Source organism: Typha angustifolia, chromosome 8 (assembly GCF_048772165.1).
Source record: "Typha angustifolia cultivar Huaian chromosome 8, ASM4877216v1, whole genome shotgun sequence".
Classification (NCBI taxonomy): Eukaryota; Viridiplantae; Streptophyta; class Magnoliopsida; order Poales; family Typhaceae; genus Typha; species Typha angustifolia.
The window spans coordinates 24,983-51,003 of NC_133246.1; the positions used below are offsets into that span (position 1 = coordinate 24,983).

Sequence of the window (26,021 nt, forward strand, 5' to 3'; positions counted from 1 at the left end):
TATCTCTAACAAGGAATTACTTTTGTTTGCAGCTTGAATTCCAGCTAAGCTTGAGCCAAATTAAATATTTATCCATTTATCTAGTTCATAGTTTCATGTCTCTTTGCTTATGATATTCAAATTTTCATCATTAATTAAGATTTAATACTTTCGGTAATATATATACTCAGGATATAATCTATAATCTCCTTTTTGACCGTATAAATTACTCTTTAATAAAATTTATCTCATCTGCACAAAATCATATTTTTTGTAAATAGTTATTCATTATCTGACCCGACCCAATGTAAAGAAAGAGCTATCTATAGAATATACAGGCATAATTGGCTTATGTCCATGATATTATCTCATTCCTTTAAGAACATCTCTCTCTCCTCTCTCCCGTCGACCGCCATTTCTTGGTTCTTGCATTTTAGCGGTTTGCTTATACGTTACAACCAGAACAACCGATCTCTCGATGGCTACCTCGATTGCCGGTTCTTTGCCCTCCTCCTCCTCCTCATCCTCCGAGGTGGAGGTAGCGGTGCGAAGAGAAGTTCCGGATTGGGACGACGAGATCGCATCGACTGCGCGGTTTAAAGCGTTCTCGGGGCAGAGATCGGATTGGGAGAGAAGGCTCCTCTTCTGGAGGGATCTCATCCTCAAGGTCGGTCGCCACCTAGGGGTCTTCGCCGTCAGACCCTCAGAGGTCAGTTACACTTCCCCCCAGTTCTTCATGCTTCTTGGTTTTCTTTTTGTTTTTCCTTTCTTGAAGTCAGGGTTCGGAATTCTTAAAGGCTAAAATGTACTTGCTCATCCGTCTGCTCATAGTTAATCCCCTTATGTAATAAGCGCTGTGTGGCATCTTCTTATGTTTGGGGTTTTTTTCTTGAAATCACTTCATGAGACTTGCTTATTCATCTTATTCTCACGTAATCGGCGCTATATATGGGATATTTTCTGCATCAATCCATGGTTGTATTGCACGGAACCTCTATATTCGGGAATAAGGCCATCAATATAGCCGTATTCCTGATTACTGTTGTCGTCATCCTTTTTTTGGTGACAACTCGTCTTCTCTGGAATTCTTTGTTTGCAAGACCAAAAATTAAAGGAGACGTCTAAGAGTATTATGATGCCAGATCATAACCGAGCTAAATGGATCCCAATTACCTGTAATTGCACTCAAGAGCAAGTAATTAACCTCCCAAACCTCACCAGACTTAATACCACTTGTTATGATCCTCGATCATAACCAAGCTAAATGGATCCCAATTACCTGCATTTGCACTCAACAGTAAGTAATTAACCTCCCAAACTTCACCAGATTTGGTAATCTGCCTTCCAACCCGAGATAAGAGTTGTTTGCTATTAGAAAATGATGTACAAAATAGCTTGAAGTCTTATATACCCCATATACCCTCGAATCCCCTTTCTCTTTCTTCACAGTTAACTAATTGTCATAGCCGATGCACGTGCACATCACATTCTGACTTAATGGTAACCAACTGATACAGGGCTATAGTGTAAAATGACCCCCTTTATTCGCCGGATATGAAACTAAAAGGTAAAAAAACCCTCTAGCTTCTTCCTAGACTCGAGCTGCAGCTCCTGACAAAGGGCATTATCATGCCTCCAACTTGTGACTTAAATGCTTAATTGGACTCAATATGTGAAACTCGCCAATTTCAGATTAATTAAGGATTGACATGCTGAGAGCCTTATCTTGATTCTACAAGTGGTGTTGCATGACTGTTATTTAGTTGACAAAGCGATATGTCTAGCTATGCGGAGAAGTCCTTTCTAGGGTCAATCAGCCTAACCCCATAGGTCAAATCTTAAAAGTACTTTCTTTAGATGATTATTCCACTAGGTGTTAGATACTACGATGTATCCATTGACCTTGAACATCTATACATTAGTAAATTTTCTTTCTGTAAATCTTGTTTTTCTGTTTCCATATTTTTTCCTTTTATTTCTTACCAATAACACTTGTTGGACACTCATTGGACATATGTCGGACATATCTAAGAAATTTTCGATATTTAAGAAAATATAGAATAAATTTGGACACTTCGTAAACACTTTTGGGTACTCTTGAGATACATTTTAGATTTATATGCTGTAAAAGTACGTAATAGAAATTATTTTTTGTAAGAATTTGTTTGTATATGTTGTAGAAATATAATGCAGCAATCACAAGTTAGTTATACTAAGAAAATTAATATTAATGCAAATTAGTATAAAATCACAGATTTGCCTATGATGTTTACTCATAATATTAAATTATATTGTCACGTATTAGTATTATTATTTTTGACTTTGTGGTATTGTGTACATTTTATTTTTCTCTTATGAATAATTTATGCATGCTTGGATATTTATATTATAAGTCTAGAAATATATTTATTTAAACATATCGATAATGTGTGTGTATATATATATATAATATTTTTATTTATTCATGTCCTAAACATGTCATATCCTTTTTTTTTCAAAATTTATCGTGTGTCTGTATCGTGTCGGACTCGTATCCCGTGCTTGTATCCATGCTTTTAGTTGAGAATGTTACATAATTGATTGCACAAATTTCTTTCTTATATTAATCATTCTATTTTTTATTTAATCTCTGATCTTTATTAATTCAGCACATAAAGTTTCAAAATATAATACTCTGAAAGGGAAGAATGCTATAGTCACTTATCTCCTAGTTTGTTTTTTAAAGGTGAAGAATGTTTGGTTTTCTCGAGGAGGTCTGGCTCCTTTGTGCATGGATCGTGTTCTGGTGAGTTCTCTATCTTTCATGCTTAGAGCTAGAAAATTGTCTTCTTAACTTGTACATAATCTATTTCCACTCATTATGATATAACGTTTGATCAAGTTTAATAATGCTTGTCGTTGAAGAGTACACCAGCATGATTAGCTGCTATGTATACTAATTGTTCACTTACTAATTCTGTAGATGAGTTTCTGAAAAAAAAAAAAAAAAAACTGCTTAGTTTTTCTACTTTGTTTTTGTTGTATGTTAAATCCGGATTTATGTTCTCATGAGATCACCAAAGTTAGGTGTTTCTATTTTGCAAGTTTTCTGAGAAGCAGCTTCCTGTTAACTTGAGGCCTATTTGGTTTCCATAACAACAAGATATAAAAGCCTAGCTCATAGTCTTTCTTGTTGCATCTTCAACTAGAATTAATAACCTGTTCTTATTGGTTATGTTATCTTGGAAATTTTTCGAAAACTTTGAACAATTTCCAGCTCTGCTGTGTTATCCATTGGTGCTAGGCTTGTCATTTATTTGCTCTTATTCCATCTTTCCCAGTTGCACATCACTTGTCAATGTCAACATTTTCTCTCAGCTACACATATTTTTGGATTTTCAGTTTCCTGCTAGTTCCAGATCCATAATTTAAATTCCTGACTCCCATCTAATCATTTTTGTAAATGGTTGAATGAGAAGTGTCAGCGAATTTCGGGTTTCTTTTATATAATTCTAAATGGAATGCGGTCTAAATCTTGAAATCTAATTTACTGTAAGAATTCTCAAAGCTCATGCTTAAATTTAGTATGCATGTGATTATTTTAGATGCTCACATTATCATTCTTGTGATAATATTTTCAGCATGAGATGCATGCAAATGGTGACATTTTACTGAGAGGAGACCTTATTGATCCAACCAGTGGACATTTGTATCAGATACTTAGAAGAGTTCAGCACACGATTGGTATCTCAAGGTCATCAGCTCTAGATGATAATTCAGAAGATCTTCTCATTCTAAAGCCACTTCTTCAAGTACATACAAGCACCTCATCTTCAACTTTATTGTTATCATTCATTGGTCTTTTCTCAGTTGGTAAGGTCTACAATATCTAAATTGCAGGAATGGGCTGATGATGTTATTAAGTTTTTAAATCTGAGCCATTGGACTTCTACATGTATTGTTACAATGACCAAGTTCCGGAGCTTATGTAAAGGACCTGAAGAGGCTTCGATAATCCTTAGTTTTTTATCTCAGTGTGGAAAAGCACGTTATTTTATCATCAGAAAGGAAGACTTCATTGAGGTAATGACTGTTTGAATTTTGACTTTTCATATTCTTGTTTTTTGTGGTTACTTGTCTACATCATTATAGTTTTCTTATTGAAAAGTTGTTGTTTTCAGGGTGTGAAGCTCTCACTCGTGGCAGCATCTGTTCCTGGTATCTCACAGCTTGACTATGATGTTTTACAATTAACTTGGATGACAGAAAAGTTGCAGCAACAGCTTGATGTGATTGATCACCGCTGGGAAATGTATTGTGCTTTTGACCTTAATAGCATATTTTTAACTACACAATCTGAGAATAAGCTTGTAAATCCATGGGCAGCATTTTTTGGATTCTGAGTCACTTTGTCTCAGATGTGAGCACTAATGTCAAAAGTTGGCTACACAAGCAGTACCAACATTTGTGCTATATAATGAAGTTAGTATGTGCTGGTTAAACAATTACTTGTGAATATCATGTAAAACCGGTATCTTGGATCTGCAAGATGTCCTGTTTATGGTAGGCTCTTATACTTGCTATACGTGTTCATGTATCCAGTAGGACCAGTACTATGGAGATATAACAGCCCATATTTCAGTGTACTTGCAACCAACATTTTTAGCATCTTTCTACATGTATGAGTTTGTTGCCTGTTCATTTTGTGTAGTCTAAATAGAGAAAAGTTTCATCATTGAAGTGTTGGAAGTCCAATTATTGTTCTAGTTAGTTAGATAGTTGTCTCATGTTGGTGTCTCCTTTTACTTTGCCTTTGCAAAATATTTAAACTTTATTTCCTTTTGAAGCATTTAGGGACTATCAATAAAAATAATATCAGGGATTTACATAGTATTCAAAGAACTAATACTTGTGTACACACCATCAATATCCATCAGAAGTAGAAGCCTATGAAAAGTGCTGCTTTGAGTGACAGGTCATGCTCATTTTGCAGTTCAAGAAAGTTGGCATTAGTGTCATCCAAGTCTGGGAACAAGCAAGTGGCCTATAGACACATTCGACAATCAAAGTTGTTCTCAGAAACAAGGGTCAAATGCACAACAATGTTGGAAAAGGTGGAAGAAGTTCTTGGTCTCATTGGAAATGCTGAATCCACAAAGCAGGTAGAATTTATATACTGCATATAATCATACAGTACATGTAGTTTTGCTGAAAAGGTTATCAGATAATTATACAATGATACAAAGCCTATGAAAATCTTTTAGCATGCTTTTTGTACAGGTTTTTTTCCTTTTTATGCTTCATAGTTGCATTGAATGAGTATTTTTTTCATTATTATATATTAGGTTTCTGAAGCCATAAAAGTTGGTGCACGAGCAATTAAGGAGCACAGCATCAGCATTGAGGAAGTTCACTTCCGTTTACAAGAGCTTGATGAACTTGTTGATGTGCAGAAGCAACTTGATGCAGCCTTGGGTAACTTGTTGCTTTATCCATTACTTGGCCCACCACTTGCACTCATAAGAAACTCCCCTTGGTTACGCAAGATCAATGTTCAGCTGATCTTAAGTAGTTTTATTCTGCTTCTATACCGAGTCATTGAACAACACCCTTAATTAATATAAGGGACTAGTTATATTTTGGTTTTCATCTAGTTCTTACTTCTTTGTCTTGTTTAGTCCATTGATTTTGATATATCCTGCAGAACCATTGCCTGTTCAATCAGTTGATATTGAAGATGACATGGAGGAAGAGTTTCAAAAGTTGGAAGCAGAACTTAAAGATGAGATTTCAGAGATAAAATTCCATGAACGAATAGAACATGGGATGGAAGGTGAGCCTCAAGAATCAGCCGAGTCATTGAGCCAAAATCTGTCAAATATTAACCTTGAAGCTGCGTAAATGATCAGAAGTAGTAGTAGGTTGGAATGGACATAGTGCAGAGTGTTGATGGCATTGAGCATGGAATGATGGTTATTATAATAAGTAAAGCAGTTTCAGTGTGCTGTTGGAGGAAGGCATACTAGCAATGGTTTTATAAGTCCAAGCAGAGGGCTTGTATTTTTTCTTGGAAAAGAATAGAAAAAACATATAAAAAATCTCAGAGATGTTCTAATAGATGATAGTCAGTTTGTCTGATGAGATGGGGATTCTGCACGTCAGATGCTATGAAGGCAAAGCAACGGTCCTGATCGTGGTCCTGCACAACAGATTTTATGATGTATAAAAGCAACAGAATTAAAAAAATAAAGTCTAACCACTTTTCCTGGTCACAGTGGTCGACCATGAAAAACAAAACAAGCTGCATTATTTATGTGATTAGAGTTGCCTTGGATCAGGGTTTCTGTAGATAATCCTCTTGCAGATAGGTACTGAAAATGTGGGTCCCGAAACTTGCATAGGTCTTCCAACAGATGACAGTGACTTACAACGTGCTATTTACTCTGTTCCGTTGCACAGTTATTGAGATTGTGCAACTTTGTTCATATGGAAGAAGCCAGAGAAAGTGACATTCATTTCATAGCTCCTGTTGGTATTTTCTCCAAAAAGAAAATACTAGCTATTCATCATGAACTTTGGTAGAAGGTCCAGTACCTGGATGCTGCAGGGACCTTTATTGAAATGCTGTTACAGGGACCAGGTGATTGACATACTAATAGGTCTATTTTGGAGCTAGCTGTAGAGGATATATAAGAACTGGCATTGGAGGGCTCGTCAGCAAAGAATTTCTGAAAGATGACCTAAAGATCCACGCTATCTTTATTGTTGTGCCAAAGATGTATGACAATGATTTAAATTAATTTTCTTGCAGTGGTTGTATCTAGAAGTAGAAGTTGAGACTATTAGGTTGATAGCCCAAAGCTAACCAAATACCTATTTATAATATATCATTACGGGCTATTAGGTTATTGATCGTGAGAGTAATGTTCATACAGTACTGTTTTCTTATTGTCAATGGGATATAGCTCGGTTAGTTAAATGGGCTAGTGTTGGGTTCAAACCTCTCAAAAAGAAAAAAAATTCTCATTTATGAATTCGACAGTAATTAACTCCAGCGATGAAAGAAAAAGTTCTTAGGCTGAGCTCATTTGTGGAATAAGACTAAGTTGGTGTTACTATTTTAATTTTTTAATACAAGAAAAAAAAAGTTAATACTAGTATAATTTATTCTAATATTTAGTTCAATATTAGTATAAATTGTATAATTAGATTTGATATGACATAAAAAATAATATTTAAATATTAAAGAATAAAAACTTGTATTGAGAATCGGTGATGTTTTAAAGTAATTAACGAAAATACGCTTCAGTATATATTAAAATAGTAATAGTAGTAGTAGTAAATAGTAATCTTCTAAAATAATATTATATTTTATTACAATTGCAAATTTAAAATACTCTATTTCTGCACTGAGAAAATAATCATGCACTAAGAGATATTGCAGAATTATAAGCTCACATCGTGGGAAATAACTCGAAACTTTAGATAAAATAAGCAAGGTAGCACGAGATTATAAGTCTGCACCGTGAAGAAATAACCATACATTCTATATAAAATAATCATACATTAGAGGAAATAAAAAAAAACACTACGGAGTAATATAGATTTATATGCCCGCACTGCAAGAAAATAACCTTGCACACTATGTAAAATAATTATGCACTAAGAAAATAAAGAGGCGTTGTTACGTTATAAGCACACACTACAGGAAAATAATTTTGCACTATATGTAAAATAATCATGCACTAGATAAAATAAAGAGGCACTGTAGAATAATACAGGGTTATAAATTTGCACTATAAAAAAAATAACTTGGCACTCCATGTAAAATAACCATGCATTAGAGGAAAGAAGATACTGTAGGATAATGCGGGATTATAAATCTGCACTGCGAGAAAATAACTCTATACTTTATGTAAAATAATTATGCACTAAGAGAAAATAAGGGCACTATGGGGTAATGCGGGCTTAATAGTTTTTTATTTTTGTAGAATTTACTGGTCCAAAAAAAATTGAATGATCAATATTTAAAAATATATATATTTAGAAGAGAGAGAAACTCTAAATTTATTTAGAAGCTAAAATGATTAGTATTTAAAGTTGAGAGAGAAAATCTAATCTGTACTGAAATAATGTATAATTCAGTGTTGTCTAATCTATGGTTAAAATAGTAATTATGAATTGTTACTAAATTATTATTTTTAAAGTTGTATGGAATAAGATGAGAAAAAATAATAAATTACTATATTAGAATAAGATAAATTATGTTTAATTACTACACCAAAAGCTTATTCTAAAATAAGTATATTCTTATTCTACAATTTATTCTACAAAGTGAACGAGAAACTAAATACTTTGACAACACTATTCAGCAATTATCATTACATGCTTAAGTTTAGTGACATTGTAAAACAAATGTTGCTAAATGCTAACTTTAATAATAATAAAAAATATGTGACACTATAGGAATCGTACGTGAGACTCTTGCGTCATACGGCACAAGCAGTACTCTTACTTCGGAGGGGATCCACAAGGCTTTAGCCCAAAACTTATTGAAAAGGTAATGAACTAAGGTTCTTGGAATTTCGATTCGACGTAAGTGCTAGGAAGAATGTATGAACCACGGCAGGAGATAAATGACGAATTAGTTCGGATCCCAACCTCTTTGTTTGATGCTTTGTCTTCCCGGTTGTCCTGTCCCCTTCAATCCGTTGTTCGGAAAGACATAGAGCAAGAGCTCGATCAAAGTGAATCGAATTCTGATGCTACATTCTTAGCTTTAGCAGAATTAAAATAAATGCTGCCAAATATTTAACAACAGTAGGAATAAAAATTAAAATATTGCTAAAAGATTAGCTTTTTTTTATTAAACTAAAAGATTAGCTTTTAACAGCACTAGAATAAAAGTGCTAGTATTAATATATATAGATATATATATATATTTTGTAGAAATGTTGCTTAATTTCTTTATTAGCAGCATTTTAAAATTCTTTGGTAAGAAAGTGTTAAACAATTGCAATTACATATTGCAGTCCCAAACAGTAACTTCTCGACGGAGTCTTGAGGAACATCTGTAACTCCTGATTACTGGCTATCATCTTATGCAGACTTAGAACTTGGTACCTCCATCTTATCTCAAATCTGAGAGTTTGACTCCCCACAATAATTTGACACAAAAAAAAAAAAAAAAAAACTCCACAATACGACTGTTTTGTTTTTTCATGATCACATGACAAATATAGACCTTGTGAGGAAGTGCATCACACATGCATAGGGAACGATCTTTTCTAAAATATCACGGAAAGTGTTCATCCTTCCTTTAACTTTACATCTATAAACAAGGAAGATGAAAAGTGCAACTAGTTGTACAGCAACAAATCAATCAGTGAATCCTAGTATATTCCAAACATAACCTGCATAAGAGGAATTATTTTGACGGACGGTCATGATAATACTTCTTACCCATGGATTAAATTAGAGTTTTATTCTTTCCCTATTGTGGTCGATTCAACCTCAGATGTACGTAGCGTCTCCGCATCCAGTTCCACTGGCATATACATGCACCTTCTGATTAATGTTCGTTCCGTTGAGCCGAGTCAGAAGGCTCAAATGGTTGGTTCATCACTTCATCGCAGCTGGGAATGGCAGTAAGCAAAACTATATATTACGTCATTATGTAAAATATTTTAAAAGTCAGCAAGGTCGACTGTCAATGCTGATAAATTAAATTCATGTAAAAGATTAATATCCATCCACAAAGTAAGTTGACGCGAGAGATAAGCAAATTAACCTGAGTATCATTCATTCTGGTCGGATCAGTGAATCGCCAGCACCAGTTTTATGCATTATTCCCACGTTTAGGTTATGCTGCTGCTGATTTTTAGAAGAACTTGAGGGACAAGTGGTGACTGAAGCTGCAGGTAAGCTATTAACCATTATGGCTGCAGTTATTTCGGGCCCTAAGAAGTTGGCCTTCATGGGAAGACCTGACAAAGAACCAAATGGTGGTAGACAAGGCACATGTGAAGGAATTCCCTGGCCGGGGATTCCATATATTGGAAGCCTGATAGATCCAGCTTGCGTTGCATGCGAACCTTGTGCCCCTAGAATCGTGGGGCAAGGGAACTGAGCACTAGTGCCATGCAGAGGTGGAACTGGAATCAAAGGGTAACCTGGGGAACCATTTACGTCCAGCATTCCCATGCCATATCCCAGAGCACTCATTCCAACACCCACTTGAGAGAGATGCGCCATGGGCGGCATGGCCATCTGTTGCATTCCAGGTGGTAACATCATTGGAGGCATGCATAGTCCACTTCCCATGGTCATCATCTGTGCAAAATATCTCGACTTTTCAGAAACAAATTTACTGACAACCTAGTATAACTTATCCCATATATTGGAAGGTAAAGCTACTACCTGAAGCTGAAGCTGAAGGGTTTTAAGATACTCAATGGCCTCATCAAGCATTGAAGCTTTATCCACCTTCAAAGAATATCTCATAATTAGCTAGCTAGGCAATGTCTAACTAGAAGATCCAGATCCTACACGGCAGCTGAAAACTTGGACAAAATAACAAAGTTGTACCTTGTTACAGTTTGGTATAAGCTCCTGCAGTGCACACATTTTCTCATTGATCCTGTCCCTTCGCCTCTGCTCATTATTGCAGAAATCAGCTTTCTGAACAAGTCTAAGAAAAGACTGTATGCATCAGGATGGAATTTATAAATGCAGTTGCATTTTTGCACCTACCCTTTCTGACAAATTGTGAACTTGAGCAGCTCGGCTCCTCTTTGTGTTTGTGCCTCGGACGGTAGCAGGTCTTTTCAAACCCACAGACTCATCTTCAAGATCCTGTGCATACAGACATAACCAGATTTGGAGCACATACAATCTATGACAGAATAGCCAAGCAGTTTATCAAATATCATGTTCTGATCTTCTCTTCCTTTACTTACTTCGCTACGAATATCAGAATCTTCTCCTTCCTGAGGTTTCCTCTTTGATCTATGTTTAGGGTCATTGGATGCGGCCCCAACACTGTTGCCTGAACATACAGAGGAAGATGCTACCACTGCTTCAGGACCCTTTTCAATTTCATGCCTTCCCGATGCCATTGTTGCTGCTTCAAGGACGTTATCAGTCACTACGCTATAACTGTTGGCCACATTGTCATCTTTGCTAGGCATCCCGTGCTGATGAATATCCTGCATTTGCTCAACTGGTACTATCGGCTCTGGGGAAATGTTTGCTGATGATCGTATTTCTTTCTCAGATGAAAGTGCAGCCAGCTGCTCTTGAATCCCAGAAACATCACTACTCTTGAAGCCACTAGTAGACTGGCCATTAGCAGTTGTGGCTGCCTTCTCATTGCTCCTCAACCGCTCGATGTTGTGGAGATTAGCTTTTGCTAGAGTAACGGGTCTTGAAAAATGAGGGAAGTTCAACAACCCCAAACTACTACTCGGTTGATGCGACTTGCAGGTTGGTGCATTTTTTTTCTGTAATCTTGTACTCAACAGATCCCCATATCTGCCTTGTTGAGTAGCAACTTGACCTCCAGTTCTCCAGTCCGTCGGTGTAGAACTCATAGCACGAATCGAGCTCGGGCATTGCTGAGATAACTCAAATAACTGGCTGCTCCTAATTCTACCAGAATCTGAGCTTCCTGCAAGAGATTTAGAAGCGGGCAAAGGTTCCATGTTGTTTGAACTTTTATCAGAATGGCCAAGAAAACTGCTTCCACCACTAGCAAAGATGGTACTAGGAGAATGCAGATTGCTCCCAGAAAATTCAGATAAAAACACCGAGCAGTAATCGTTAGGAAGAGAATCATCGACGGAGGGGTAATGTATCCATGGAGCGGAGTCATCGTTTTGAGCATTTGAACTCATGATAGAAGAAGGTCCGGGGACATCGTGGAACATCTCATCCGTTGATTCAAACTGCGCAATCTTGGGCATGATCACACCTCTGTTATCCTTATCTCGGACTCTGTTATCAGAGGCAGGGAAGCAAGTAGGGAAGAAGCCTTTCTTAGGCCTATTTGACTGCCCCTGCATCACGATCGGACCATGATCCCACAAAAGTTCCATAGACTCATTCTCCGGCCTTCATCAGAGAGCCATGAACCACAAATATCAGTGAAATCAAAAGAATATGACATCTCAGAGTTATCGTAGAAATCTAGAAAAAAATAACTGCAAGACGTACTAAATAAAAGCAAAGGGCACTCACATGAACGATGATAGATCAGATGAGCAGCTGGCAATCTTGGATGAAGCAGAACCAACCTTGGATGTCGTTGTTGCTTGGTGGAACTCAGAAAGAGGCATAGCTGAATGAAGGAAAAGAAATGGAGCCTTCTAGAATGGTACCGAGGATTCTAAGACGCAGTTCGTTAATTACGAGCTTAACAAGAAAAATCAAACAGCAGAACACCGGTGGGACCTGAGAAAATATTTCAGCAAAATAAAGTACAAAGACTGCAATTTGTTTTTAGATTAGCTCCTACTTATTAATTCACTCTACATTCTGAGGGGCAAAACAAGAATTGGTACTTTACCTCTTATTCAACAGTCTCCAAAAATGACCACAAAGTGATTCCAAACTTGCGGATTGCTCTGAGGGAAGTCTTCTCCCAGTGTCAGACAACTTGCTAGCCAAACAAATTTGCCTGGAAATTATTCAAAGCTACCTTCTTCCGGACAATCTAGGAAGCGCATCTTTGCAATCGCCCAAGTGGATCGTCAAAAGGAATAAAAACAGAGGAATCCACTTGGTTTTATTCTTATGCAGGTTCATCAGACAGCTTAATTCTATAGCCACAAATCAGGGCCAAAATAGACTGACTTCAGGGTACACCCATGACCCATGCCTATTAAAACGCAGTCAGTCACCAATTACGTGGGAAGGATTGATCCAAAAAACCTCTCGAAGAATGATGCGGCGAGAGCTCAGTAGCAGGGTAGGAGAAAAGCAGATGAAGAATTTACAAGGTTAAATAAACTACATAGAAGCAAAAGAGCGGTGACCTGGAAACTGAGTCCTCCTCAAAGTATAATCCTTATATATATACATATACATACGTGTGTGTATTTCTAGCTGCCCAGTTATATACGGAAAGAAGAAGCAATCATTTTTATCTTTTTCTTTTTCTTCGAAAAGGAAAAGAAGAAGCAATATCGAATCCAATCAATTCGGTCAGGCAGAGTTGCTTTCGCCCGCAAGGCTTCTGGAAGAAAAAAGGGGATAAGGAACACCATCCTTCTATTCTTAGAGCGAGATGGAGAGATATTGCTAGGGTTCTCGATTCTCTATTATCCAACTTTCACGTCTAAAATCATGATATAATATGCGATGTAGCACCTGTCCTACATACATCCTCATCATTGGAAGATTAAAAAATATGAGAATGACTTCCATTATCCCAAGAATGGTTTAAGTGGCGGTTAGATCCTCACTTAATCTCATTAGGTTGTTATGCTGTAGTATGTTTGTTTGTCTTGTTGTGCATTTGCATATTAATTTTAGATTGAGATAGAATAATTAAGTAGTAGGAGAGCTTGAGACAGAAATGACATAGCTATTGTTCAATAACCTAGTACTGTGCTCGATCGAAATTCCATGAGAATAAGTCGATCAATCCATCAGGCTAACAGAGCTAGGACTAATTATTATGTGACTGATAATTAGGCCTGAAAAATATATAATCATAATGACGTGACATTTTATGGGATAAAATGGGCTTTAGTTATGATAGTTAAAATATAGGATAAAATACTATTACGAATACACATCTTATATTAAAATATTTTTTGTTATGAATATATTCTAATATATGACCAAGTATCCTAACTAAAACATAAAGTCTTATTTAATTTTAGTTTAGAGACTTTATGTAAACTGATTCAAAAAATTTTAAACTGATTCAGTAAATAAATATATATATATATTTTTTTTATCTAACTAAATTTATTTAAAAAAAATTAAAATTAACTAATCTAGTTTGAAATTTAGTCATGACCATAGTGTCCTAACTCAAGACAATCCACTTGTTCGACTCAACCAACACCAAGATCTTGGTAGCAGAACTGAAATATTCTATTATGTAGCATAGCTGACATGTGAAATGCGTATTGATGATGTGGGTCAGCAACTAAAACTCGCAAGAGTCCTAGATGAGCAATATTCTATAATAAGTCGACAATAAGAAAATGACAGTGTCCTCGGCTCCTCGCAATCATAAGACACGCACTCGATCAATAATAGAAGCAACCTAAAGTTTCGAGCTACTGTTGGATTATGATGACACTTGGAATAATAGAGGGAATCATGTAGCCTTTTTTACTTGTGAATTGTGATACATTCGTTCTTCCTCTTGTACACACGCACTCTTAAGCATAGTACAGCTTTGTAAGCAAATATATTCTGTAATGCTTGTTGGCTCAAAGCAGAACGCGTCGTAGCCTGCAAACACAGATGCAATCTTGATTAATTTTATGGAGTAGGGTGGATAGGTGCCTGATGATCCAGATTAGCATGCAAGAGGAGTCCAGTTTAGGCCCAATAAGCATGCACGGAAGAGGCGTTCTTGAAATTACTTTCACAGCTTCTGAATTGAACGCTCGATTGATGTATATAAATATACAATAAACCTCATAGGAAGATTTTTCTCTACAGAGGCGAAGGCAGGTGGAGATGGCTCTCTCTAGTCTCTAGGTGTAGGATATTGAAATGGGAGGGCATGGTATTGGTCCCAGCGACAAGGATTGCTGCAGAGCTAGTACATGAATCTGACGCAGCTTCCACTGTACATGTCTGCAGTCTTCTAACAGTGTGAAGGGGAACAGAATTTCTGGTATCATTCATGACGTGAGAACTGTGCCTCCAATTAATGGAATATTGATAGGCGGAGGAGATGAAAGGTTATATCAAATCTATTTAACTATGAACTTCTGAAAAGATACCAACAAACTCTAAGGTTTCTTAAAAGGTAATCAATCAGCAATCTTACAAAGTCAATCTTCATTGACCCACTAAAATAACAATATAGGGCAAATCTTGTCCAGCTAGTTTAACATTTCTGTGGAATTAAAACAATCCCATTGGCAGCTAATAATTTAATACTTTCATAATGACAAAATTCAGATAATCACGATACAGTACGTTTATATGTCAAATCTTACCCGCATCCCCTTTTAGTAAACAATGTTTTGAGTGGCCCAAAGACAGCAGGTACTATTGTTGTTAAAATATATATATATATATATATATATTAAGCGAAATTTATTACCATTGTCAAGTACTGAGCTACAATGATAGTTTAAATTTAATTGTTAAGAAAAGTTAACATTTGCTCTTTAATTTGTGCAAGATAGTTGCATTGATTCAAGGACCTTAGATAGATAACCAACCGACAGGAGAATAAGAAAAGAAGCAAAAGAAAAAGAAAAATTTTATCAACTATTGGTGAATTGTTGATGAGAATTGAATACTCCGACCAACAGAAATTTTCACCATGTGATTACTCTGAGCGGAGCTACTGCGCCATGTGTTCCTGCAATATATATACACACACGCATAGTGATAGAAGAAGCTGACTGTCGACCAAACGACAAAAGGCTTGTGGAGTTGTGGTTGCCATATATATATATACATACTCGGATCACATATATAACAGATAAATATCAAGGTGATGTAATCTCTCATCGTTTGGTGCAGAAACCTCGCTACGATGGCTATAGTGTAGGAAGGCGATCTCGTTAATCCATTAGTTTGGCATATATTCTAAACCATTCATTTTGCAAAGAAATTACATAGAAAAATCATTGAGGGGGAAGAAGAGCAATGAATTGCAAATAATTTGTCAGTAGGAAGTTAAAGAAGGTCGAATGGATTTTTTTTTTTTTTTCCAATAGTCCATGTCGACCTTCATGCATGCCTGAGGTCTAATTAATAATTATATATATATATATACCAAATTAAGTTCACTTTTTAAAAAATTAAAATTAAAAAATAAGATTAATTAATCAAATTCAAAGTTTAGACTCAAACTAAATAAGCCCTAACACGACAATCAATGACTTGCGTGATACTTCACGTGTGAAGTGCCAATTAAACTAGTGAGGACGATAAACAGAAATTTACTCCATTAAATGCTACTGGGAGTTAGAGGGCAGAGCATCCGCAGGCTTTCTCACGGTGATCCATGTACTTGCCTAAATAAACATTAAAAAGCAAAAGGGCAAATACATGCGACGGAACACTAATTAACTAATAAGCAAATAAATTAATTAAAGTTTGGACCAAAAAAAAAAAAACAGATGATTTGAATAATCTGAAAAGCCCATAATACTCTAGCATCATGGGCTAAACTAAATACTCTATAAACATAAAGCTGGCTGCAAGGGCAAGTTTTCAATTGCCAACACTATCAACGCACGGAATCTAACAAACAAATTCAGCCTCGTAATAAAAGATAACAACCTTATAGAAAAACTTTAAAATAAATAATAGTTAAAAATAATGCGAGATGCAAAGGAACCACATATATTTGCATCGGTTTTGGCTAATTAACTCCTTTCTTCAGAGACCTTTCAGTTGACCAACCAGGCCGGTCAATCCTATCCATTTCTCCAATGCGCTGGCAGAGGACACAAAAGCTGCCTTGGAGGACTCAAAATCACGCTTAGCAACTGTAAAAGGGGTGAAGATTGAAAAAAAAAAAACCCAATGAGGAGAGAGAGAACAGTACTACGCAAAAGCTCAATTGACAAAGGAAACTCTATTTAATTGGCCGACAAAAATGCACGCACCTGAGGTAAATAAAGATACCAAGGAGGAATTAAATGCCTCCATCTCAACTTTCTCTTCAGGACTAGAGCTCAACTGATAAAGAATTGGGTTAGAAGGTGGATAAAAGATTTAGCAGCCAAATTCAAATAGAAGGAAAATTAATTCTTATATAGCAACCTTCATGAAAGCTGTGTTTACGTTTTGCACCCATTCAGCATTAGTATTCGAGCCTAGAGCAGAACTTGCTGCAGAAAGGTCATTGTTTTCAATAGCTTGGCCTACTTTGCTTAGCTTGTAGACAAGCTCTTGCAGATAACCTGTAATCATACGAGTATAATAGCTAATCACCCAATTATATCAACCTACACAAGGAGGAGAAAAAGAGATGCTTATAATCTTACTCATGGTATGAAAATTTTATGAAGTGAAATAATGAAGAAATGAGTTGTCTAATGTTTTTCATCCTTCAAATATTAAAAGCTGTAGACTTCTTTTTCATCTTTTCTTGTTACTACAAGAGTATGTTACGAGATCATACGGCTGATAGAGGGAAGGAATTATTCAGTTACAGAAAGTGAAATTTCACAGTACTAGAATATACATATATTTTTTTTCCTATTGAGAGAGAGTGTCATGCAGAGAAACATCTAAAGCCCCAATCCGTTGATTTGCAAACAAATATCAGAAGGAGGTTCTTCTCTAATCTATTCATTCTCACAAATACCATAAAGGCATCAATTCCTCAGAATCACAAAAGTCAAAATTTTGAGAAATTACTCAAATATTTATCAAGAAGAAGGCAAATACTTCAATACCCCTCACTAATTCAGGTTCCTGATCTAATAGTTAGGGTTGCGGGTAAGGGAACATTTTCTTTTTTCTATGTCCAGTACTGGTTTATTGATACTGTTTAAGAGCCTTTAGTACGCTATTTAAGGAATGATTCGCAAGTAGGATTTTGTATCTCCTTCTGTGAATTACGTTTAGGAGTTGAGCGAATAGAGACGAAGAGAGAACTCTGTAGTTATTAGTCTGTTTAGGGGTTGAGTGAATAGATGAAAAGATAACTACGTAGTTATTCTGGTTAATGGGTTGTGTGGATATAGAAGAAGAGAGAAATTATGTAGCGCATAGAGCTGAAGAAATAACTAAAACTATGTAAAACTACTGAGAGGAGTATGAAATTGAGAGGTAAGCAAGTGCGGAGAAAAATCTCGGAAAAAGTCACTAGTTGAAATGGTTCTAGGGGTGAAGTTTGCAAAATTTTGGGTTATAACAATAATTGGTTGTGATGGGATGATTTGGATCAAAATTACGTATTGCCTTGCAATAACAAATCTCATTTTGAAATGGACTAGTGATCACAATAGGCTAGGATTCCTCACTAGGGGGCCAAACCAAGCACAATGATATGAATCAAGAGGCCTGTTTAATACCAGTAACGACCATAGCAATCTCCTAGTGAATGAACTGGCTGCGTATAAACAGAATCCGATCGATCATAGAATGTCATAAGGCGATGAAGTGAGATTATAATCACCAATTAAACAGAAATGACGTGTAGTCGTTCGGTCAGTTATAATCTCCCTTTTCACATTCGATGGAGGAAAAAAAAACTCAAAAGAAACTCTAAGCTTGCTTATCAAAAAGGAAGTATTTGCAACATCAAAGAAACAAATCAATAAATTCTTTAGTAGTACAATGTGGATTAGAGATGCACTGTAGAAAATGAAGAGCTTTATGCTGAAATACATGGCAATTGAGCCCTGAGTTGTTGTTGTATAAAGCTGAAGAGGAGTAATATATAGAAAGCTCAAATAAGAGAGAGAGAGAGGAGAGAGAGAGAGAGTAATGGGATATTAGAGCAGCGGAAGAAGGAAGAGGAAAGCAAGAGAGGGTGGACCTGTCTCCTTGCCGGAGGAGCTGATGACGCCTTGCCTTTCAAGCCTCTTCTTCCTGTCCTGCTTGACGCGCTCAAGAAGCTCCTCATCGTCGTCGGCCTCGAGTATAGCAGCACGTGCGGCGGAGGAGGAGGAGAGGACGAGAGCAGTGAGGAGACAGGCCGAGAAACCGTGCCTCCTGCCCACGGCAGAATGATGATGAGGAAGAGGAACAACAGAGACAGCTGCTGGTGGTGATGATGCTTTAGGAGGAGGAGGAGCAGGGCATGAGGCGACTGCCCTTGCAAGAGGCGCGGTTAAAGCACTTACCATCCTCTACGTGTTTGTGTTTATGTCTGTGTAGGTTTGGAGAAAGAAAGAAAGAAGAAACAACTGCAAAATTAAAAATATCTATTGTTCTCTCTCGGTCGGGAGAGGAGGATAAGGAGAGAGACTCTATCTAATCTATATTGGAGATCGAGGGCCGATCAATGGCAAACGGCAAACGGCAAATGGCAAATGGCAAATGGCAATGCCCCCTTGTGAGAAAAACAAAGATTATTTATTATTAATTCGTGGCTATGGTTGTGACTTTTCAGATCACATGGGATACAAGGTGGGGTAAGAGAGACCTATAGGTTATAGGAGGGTTCCAGATCCAGCGCAGCGCAGCCCAGCCCAACCGAGCCCAGCCCCCATGATGGATGGGCTAGGAAACAAACCCCATAGGCCCAGGACCTACGAGAAACAACATTAAAATTCATATGGATAATTCAGTATATTTAATCAGAAGCTAGGATTAAGGCCAAACAGATCCGAGCATAAAATAAACTCCAGACATTCTTTAAGGGGATGAGGTCCACCAAATCAGATTGCCGAGGTAAAAATAAAATTAAGAAAGCGAAAAAAGGAAGAGCAGATGGCCAAGGTAATTGCATCTTGCCCCCCCCCCCCCTTCTCCCACAGTAAAACTAGGGCCCCACCACGGGGGGGGGGACATGCTTTTATATATAGATATATATATATATGGGATCCCACGTACCCACAAGTAATCCTATAATCTTCAGTTATGAAACCAATTCACAGCCCAAGAAGAAAAGGACTGGACGGGAGTTGGACATAATTATTGCGGTGAGAGACTTAATTCACAATCAACAGCTTGGAAGGAAAAGACAGGTAGGTTTTAGTGTTGGAAGCTGCAGCTTACTTGTCTCAGTCGTGCATGGCATGCATGCATTGTGATGCATGAGACGTAGGGATGCATACATACCACAAGACAAACCCATTCCTCGTGCCCAACAAACCCCCTCAGTACATCCTCATTCATCCCCCCCTCCCTTCCAACATATATCTATACACCCATCATCATGTCCTTGTGCCAAACTTGGGGGTTTTGCGCACATTGTGCACACAATTATCAAAGGAAGAGACTACCCACTAGCCAAGTACATGTGAAGATCCACAAGCGAATAATTGCTTCAATCAGACTTTCTGCATAAACTTCTGATAATTAAGGCATAAATCACCAATTATTTAGTGTCCATCAAATAGGCTAATTGAGAACTCAAAAATGTTCTGCATTAATTCCTTAATTTGGTTACTACAATTATATGGAGAGTTTCGTACGATATATATATATATATATATATATATTGAATTGATTGAATACAATAGGCAAACATCATATGAAATGGACAAGTGGGCCGAGAGAGATGTAGAGGCATCAGCTTTTTATTTGTCATTTCTTTAGGAAAAAGATAGGCCAGTATCATGGGTACCAGCTAGGAAGGTAGCCAATGAATGATCCACGAAGAGTCCATTAATAATAATCTTCATGACGTACAATTTCACGAATTAGAAAATAAAAATGCAACTAACTAAAGTAATTAGAATGTATTTTTTTCCTCTCTGTTAATATCTAGGAAGACAGTGGATTGCATGTCCCCTTGAAGTTGCCTTCATGTCTTTCTTTTGACAGACTCGTGTATTACTTTAAATAATCCTACCTTTTACTAAATCAAAGCTTCTAAGACCTGTGGGTTTCTTTGGCCCAAACGTCAAACCCCATGCACAGGTACCCTGCATGTTTCTTCCCCTCTCAGGAAGATAATAATAATAATATTAGTAGTAGTAGTAGTAGTAGTAGTAAGTAGTAGTATATAAGAACTCCTCTCTTTGCATCTATTGATTCTTGGTACCAAAAGGAACAACTATCTTTCGATGGAGCTTCTTCCGATGGTCGGTCTGGTCTAGATATCATAATTAAAGTTTACTAATAGACTAGGCTTGATTAAGTAATAGCTATGGATAATCATAATAAAATGTCATCCTAGGGGTAAGTTAATCGAGATGTCAGTTGTGCTACAGGCAAATGAGAGGCGAATAGATTAATAAGTGCGGATTAGCCCAAGTAGGTGCTTTTCTTGTGTTTAAGAAAAGTACAAGGGTTTTTTTTTTTCTTTTCTTTTCTTTTCTCTGCATGTGGTGAGTGAGTAAAGTGAAAAGGAAGAAACCAAAGAACAAGGAAGGTGGTAGATGTCTACCTTGTCAATGGAAATTTGCTTTTCCTACTTCTCTCTTGCATGAAAAGACTGCTGTTATTGTTTGGTCTTTTGAGCCAGTTCCCAGAGTGGATACAATAATGCCACTTTACCAGACCAATTTGGCTCTCCAAAGACAAGCATGGATTAAGTTGGAAGGCAAAGTGGTTGGACTGTCATAGTCACAGATGCTGCTGCTGCACTGCTGCAAAGACTTCTCCGTAAGACTCGGTAGAACTTGCAATGCTATCCAAAGTTAATTTACATGATCGATCCTGGATAATGTAATGTGATCAAAACTAATTTAAGTACTTTAAATATTGTTTTTATGGGATCTTTGTGTTTAATTAATAAACCAAGTTTGCAGAATAAAAAGGATCGATGTAATTAACTATTAATTGGGAAGATTAAAGATCTGATTGATAAAAACAAGTCGTTGCAATATATAAAATGACTTTTATAATCAACCTACAGAAAATATATGGTATGATCTCTGAAGTAGCTAGTCTTGAGAAAAGATCTTATTAGTGGTGGGCATGCACCGGCACCGCACATTTTTCCATGGATGGAACTGCAGGTTCACCGTCCGAGAAGGCCTTTGTGCTTTAATTAATTTATAGAATTTAGGATTGACTTCATTCAATTATACATAATAGATAGGCTAACCAGGCGAAGAAGACCATCCAATATAATTTTTTTTCCCTACTTCCACGTGTCCATGCATGCAGCAGCACAATTTAACAGTAGACAGTTAAACCTCTTCCTACCGGTCTGCTTGCTCCAAACAAAGTTATATATACAACTCTCATTCCTTGATTTGTCTTCTCTGTTACACCTCATTAAGTTATTAGCATTCCTTGCTCCTACCTATATAACTTTTATAGCTAGGAAACACGAGCGCCACCCCCACATCTCTCTTTCTCGATCTCTAATGGGAGGAAAGGGTGAATCTCCTACATCTTCTATAGACAGCAGCAGCCACCCTGCTTTCTCCATAACCTCTTCTTCTCTATCTCAGCCAAGAAGAAGAGACTCAAGCACAGATCTCAGACTCGGGCTCAGCCTATCAACCTTCTCTCTGCAGAGCAGCTCTTGTGATTCAAGGTTAATTTGCGCAGTATACATATCTGTTACTTTTGTTTCTTTTCCTGCATTATCTCCTATTCTCTTAATCAGAAAATCGTAATTAAGCATTGTATTGAGCTCCTCCTTTTGAATCAAATTAATTTAATTTTAATCCGAGTCAGCTGATATATCTGCTCTTTCCAACCCCCTTTCTCTTTGTTGAATTCAATGGACCAGTCCTGCTATCCAATTTGGGTTTACAGAGAAACGCATTTCTATTCTAACTAAATAAGTAATCCACCTCTTGTATCTAAGTCTAGCTATTTAATTAACTTTTCTATCTTTTGGTTTTGTCACTATTCTTAATTGGTATTGGGCATTAGGAACCAACCAACTGATTGGCCACCAATCAAACCGCTTCTTAGGAGCACGCTGGTGGAGAAAGCAAAGCAAGTCCACCAAACATTCTATGTGAAGGTCTATATGGAGGGAATTCCAATTGGTAGGAAACTCGATCTATTTGCGCATTGCGGCTACGATGGCCTAATCAAGACACTCTGCCGCATGTTCAGGACCATTATTACATGTAAGTCATCCACAAAACCAAGCTACTTATTCATCTCTGCTTCACATTAATCCTAAAGCTTATAACTAGCAACATTAACCCACCTGCTTAGCCCTAGCTCTCTGTTACATCTAAAGATATACTTGGTTCTTGAATACTCCAACCAGACCCTTATGATATGGAGCACAAGTCCCCCAGGAAGAGCACTTATGTGTTGACTTATGAAGACAAGGAAGGAGACTGGATGATGGTTGGAGATGTACCATGGGAGTATGATTTCTATCAATTATCTAGCTTTTTGTCCCACTTGCGCCTTTCATTTAATCTCCTCCTTCTTCTTTTTCTTGTTTTGTATCTCCTTTCTCATGCTCTTGATCAGCTAGCTGCGTGCTTTCATATTAATTTCTAATTAATCTTTTCTTTCCCCCTCCCCCCCCCCCCCCCCCCCCCCCCCCCCCCCCCCCCCCCGCTCTTTCTTTTTTAATTTACAGGCTGTTCTTGACTACTGTCAAGAGATTGAAGATCATCAGGGGCTGATAAATGCTAGTCATGTATTTTCTTCTGCTAGCTCCAAATTAACCCAATGGGGATAGAAATAAAGAAAAGGTATATATGAAGCTAGTGAATATATATAATATATATATATGCACTCCAACGTGTTCCTTTTGCATTAATTATAAGGAATTTTTTCAGAGTTGTAAATAGGTCACTGCATGTGGTTCCTTCTTTAAACGGTCCTCCAAAGTCCAAAAGGCCCGACTGCTTGAGCAGCTGACCTACACTAATTCCACTCGATATACTTATAACATTTTGGTGGGAAAGAAATATTGTTAGTGGCTACAGAAATCAGAGATTAAGCATTAGCACTGTTTTGAGTGTCTAAGGTGTACGTCTCGATCGGTGTTTAAGTGTTAATTGAACACAGGAAGTCAACATATATAATTGGAGCTAAAATAAGAGATGCATGCTCAATTTAGTTTCTTAACTGCAGCAAGTTATGGCCTATAAGTCCTAAAGTAACTTAACTTAATATAAATGTAATGCAATTTATCACTTTTGTTGATTTTAAGAGAAGATTTTTCTCAACCAAAAAAAAACCCAACAACAACAGAAGATGAGTAATTTAAACAGTATATCTATATATCCCTTTCTTTAATTTTTTTTCTTTATTTGGGGAAATAGTTTATATATACATATGAAATTCATTCTTCTCTATATATTTTAAAATAAAAGTTATTGAAGTTTGAGACAACAAGAAGTACGTTAGTTTCTTCCGATCCGATCCTTAATTATGTGCTTAATGTACAGAACCGCAGCCGAGTTAATGCAAATGAAAGCTTGAGAAAGGTTGTTATATTTTTTAAAACTTAAAAAAAAAAAACAAGAGTAAATTATGAACAACAACCACCATCTGCCTGATCCATATATGTTAAAACCAGGCGGCCAAGGTATCCATTGGAAGAAGTAAAATGGTGGCCTAGCAGTATTTACCTTCTATTATATGTGTCTCTGCTCGAAGAAAGAAAGAAAACAGAAGGAAGCATACATATACTAAATCTGTGAATTGAATTTGGATGCAAATGCCCTTCTCCCCATGTCAGAATCTCTGAGACTCATATTGTGGAAGCACGCATTTCATGCTTAGTTGAAAAGAAGATGAAGAGATGCAAATCAACGTACATTGCCAACTTTCATCTATCCTTAGTTGTAATTAAAAGGAAAATGACATATACGATCCCCGTCTAATAGAGGCTTAAAGAATTTTTTTCTACTTAGTGGGATCACAGCTACTCGCCAATATATTTGGCTAACCCTTTCCGAAACATGTCATGTGCATTTCAGTAAACTTTTTTTATTTTTTAATTTTTAATTTCTTTTACGTTTCAGTTAAACTAGTGATACCAAAGTAAATGGTTGGCATATTGGTTTTTCTTTTTTCTGCTTTCAGGTAAATGAGACATGCAGGCACATAGAAATTTTATTTAAGAGAGAAAGTAAAGAGTGATATAAGCTGTTGGCACAATGAACAATGAAAGCATCCATATATTGTATAGTATACGAATACGAGACAAGTTTATACGGAGAGAATTAACCTTGGAAAAGGGTGGGTGGTGAAGGTTCGATTTTAACTTCATTGGGCGGTGTGAGGTAATTCAGAGGGAGTTCCATCAATAAGTCCACTATCTCATGTAGGCCTACAAATATCAATACAATCATCAAAGAAAACATAATAATAGTACAAGGCCCAGGCATATAGGCCTTGATGGCCGCTAGCTTTTTATTTACGAATGGTCCTGCCTGCATCCTCTGGAAGAAGCCACGCAAACTTGAGATCATTCCCAACAAAGTCCAATTCTAATTCCATGTGGTTGAAGAAGCCATAAGCGTGTAATCCGAATCCAATATGCATGCCTCTTACACGTGAAGAAAAAGAAAAGGGCGTTACTTTTTAGTCAGCAATAATAGATTATTGAGGGGCACCCACCAATATTTTATTAATCATAACATTTATCGTTAAAGGAGTGGAAAGCGGAGATGGCTTGGAACAGAAGGCACCCGTTGCTACCAACTTTATCATTAGTCGATCTACAATATGATTTACGCCAATTGTTATGCATTTTCTCAACAACAACCAAAAATAAAAGAAAGAAAGAAAAAGAAAACACCACACACAGTCAGTCACTCACAAACACATTATGCATAGTTACATACTACTTTTTTTTTTAAAAGAAAAGAAATAAATAAATAAATTCATCTTGTTCTTTCATTCTTTCTGTCCCCATGGCCAATGGTGGTCGATCTCAAAAGTTGCCTTTTAGTCCCCGAACCTTCAAGTTAAAGTAAAAAATAGCAGTCAGATATTCCATCCCGGAGCTAGCTAGCAGTATGGATCGACGTGAGACTGACTGTGACCCCGTAGAAACTACTTCCATCTCCAATTACAAGTCTACAACATTATCATGTATATTAAGTAAGAATGGCAATAGTAGCTACGGACCGACACGGCCTTTTTCTTTTTCTCCGTTTAATCATCTAATAAATTAAGAGAAAATTCTCCTCTTTAAGCAAATAAAAAAAATAAATTAAGTAAGAAGAAGCTAGATAAATTAAGGCAAGCAAATAAAAAAGGAATTGATGGATTCCTTCCGAAACAGTGATCTCCATGAGCAGATATATAACGAGAGTCTATATCTATCATCTATGTCGGCAATCGTA

General features: G+C 36.8%; 4 protein-coding genes across 4 annotated transcripts; 2 read left to right on the forward strand and 2 right to left on the reverse strand.

The window, feature by feature from the left end:
* The first annotated feature begins 345 nt into the window (after positions 1–345).
* Positions 346–6,931, forward strand: LOC140766180 (uncharacterized). Its single transcript, XM_073105641.1, has 8 exons — positions 346–688; positions 2,705–2,764; positions 3,600–3,770; positions 3,859–4,041; positions 4,140–4,270; positions 4,952–5,120; positions 5,304–5,433; positions 5,663–6,931. Exons 1-8 carry the CDS (start codon positions 458–460, stop codon positions 5,857–5,859), a joined length of 1,272 nt encoding a protein of 423 aa, XP_072961742.1. The 5' UTR covers positions 346–457; the 3' UTR covers positions 5,860–6,931.
* Positions 6,932–9,214: 2,283 nt separating this feature from the next.
* On the reverse strand, positions 9,215–13,001 carry LOC140766188 (transcription factor PHYTOCHROME INTERACTING FACTOR-LIKE 15-like). The gene is made up of 8 exons (XM_073105650.1): positions 12,524–13,001; positions 12,196–12,408; positions 10,917–12,069; positions 10,711–10,812; positions 10,546–10,611; positions 10,378–10,443; positions 9,749–10,290; positions 9,215–9,593 (listed from the first exon to the last, which is right to left on the reverse strand). Exons 2-7 carry the CDS (start codon positions 12,291–12,293, stop codon positions 9,760–9,762), a joined length of 2,016 nt encoding a protein of 671 aa, XP_072961751.1. The 5' UTR covers positions 12,294–12,408; positions 12,524–13,001; the 3' UTR covers positions 9,215–9,593; positions 9,749–9,759.
* Positions 13,002–16,228: 3,227 nt separating this feature from the next.
* Positions 16,229–19,170, reverse strand: LOC140766138 (thylakoid lumenal 16.5 kDa protein, chloroplastic). The gene is made up of 4 exons (XM_073105586.1): positions 18,659–19,170; positions 16,933–17,072; positions 16,776–16,848; positions 16,229–16,655 (listed from the first exon to the last, which is right to left on the reverse strand). The coding sequence occupies exons 1-4, from the start codon at positions 18,966–18,968 to the stop codon at positions 16,546–16,548; spliced, it is 633 nt and encodes a 210-aa protein (XP_072961687.1). The 5' UTR covers positions 18,969–19,170; the 3' UTR covers positions 16,229–16,545.
* Positions 19,171–22,027: 2,857 nt separating this feature from the next.
* LOC140765793 (auxin-responsive protein IAA4-like) lies at positions 22,028–23,557 on the forward strand. The gene is made up of 4 exons (XM_073105026.1): positions 22,028–22,279; positions 22,624–22,826; positions 22,973–23,075; positions 23,297–23,557. Exons 1-4 carry the CDS (start codon positions 22,107–22,109, stop codon positions 23,340–23,342), a joined length of 525 nt encoding a protein of 174 aa, XP_072961127.1. The 5' UTR covers positions 22,028–22,106; the 3' UTR covers positions 23,343–23,557.
* Positions 23,558–26,021: the final 2,464 nt, after the last annotated feature.

What these genes read in the sequence shown, in the direction of transcription:
- LOC140766180 (XM_073105641.1), top strand. Translation starts at nt 458, where the DNA reads ATGGCTACCTCGATTGCCGGTTCTTTGCCCTCCTCCTCCTCCTCATCC. An exon ending in ATGCTGAATCCACAAAGCAG is followed by an intron (nt 5,121 to 5,303) that starts GTAGAATTTATA and finishes ATTATATATTAG; the next exon opens with GTTTCTGAAGCCATAAAAGT. An exon ending in GCAACTTGATGCAGCCTTGG is followed by an intron (nt 5,434 to 5,662) that starts GTAACTTGTTGC and finishes TATATCCTGCAG; the next exon opens with AACCATTGCCTGTTCAATCA.
- LOC140766138 (XM_073105586.1), bottom strand. Translation starts at nt 18,968, where the DNA reads ATGGTAAGTGCTTTAACCGCGCCTCTTGCAAGGGCAGTCGCCTCATGC. An exon ending in TAAACACAGCTTTCATGAAG is followed by an intron (nt 16,849 to 16,932) that starts GTTGCTATATAA and finishes ATTCTTTATCAG; the next exon opens with TTGAGCTCTAGTCCTGAAGA. An exon ending in GGTATCTTTATTTACCTCAG is followed by an intron (nt 16,656 to 16,775) that starts GTGCGTGCATTT and finishes CCCCTTTTACAG; the next exon opens with TTGCTAAGCGTGATTTTGAG.
- LOC140766188 (XM_073105650.1), bottom strand. Translation starts at nt 12,293, where the DNA reads ATGCCTCTTTCTGAGTTCCACCAAGCAACAACGACATCCAAGGTTGGT. An exon ending in ATTCTGATATTCGTAGCGAA is followed by an intron (nt 10,813 to 10,916) that starts GTAAGTAAAGGA and finishes CTGTATGCACAG; the next exon opens with GATCTTGAAGATGAGTCTGT. An exon ending in CCCTTCAGCTTCAGCTTCAG is followed by an intron (nt 10,291 to 10,377) that starts GTAGTAGCTTTA and finishes TATTTTGCACAG; the next exon opens with ATGATGACCATGGGAAGTGG.
- LOC140765793 (XM_073105026.1), top strand. Translation starts at nt 22,107, where the DNA reads ATGGGAGGAAAGGGTGAATCTCCTACATCTTCTATAGACAGCAGCAGC. An exon ending in AGCAGCTCTTGTGATTCAAG is followed by an intron (nt 22,280 to 22,623) that starts GTTAATTTGCGC and finishes ATTGGGCATTAG; the next exon opens with GAACCAACCAACTGATTGGC. An exon ending in GTTGGAGATGTACCATGGGA is followed by an intron (nt 23,076 to 23,296) that starts GTATGATTTCTA and finishes TTTAATTTACAG; the next exon opens with GCTGTTCTTGACTACTGTCA.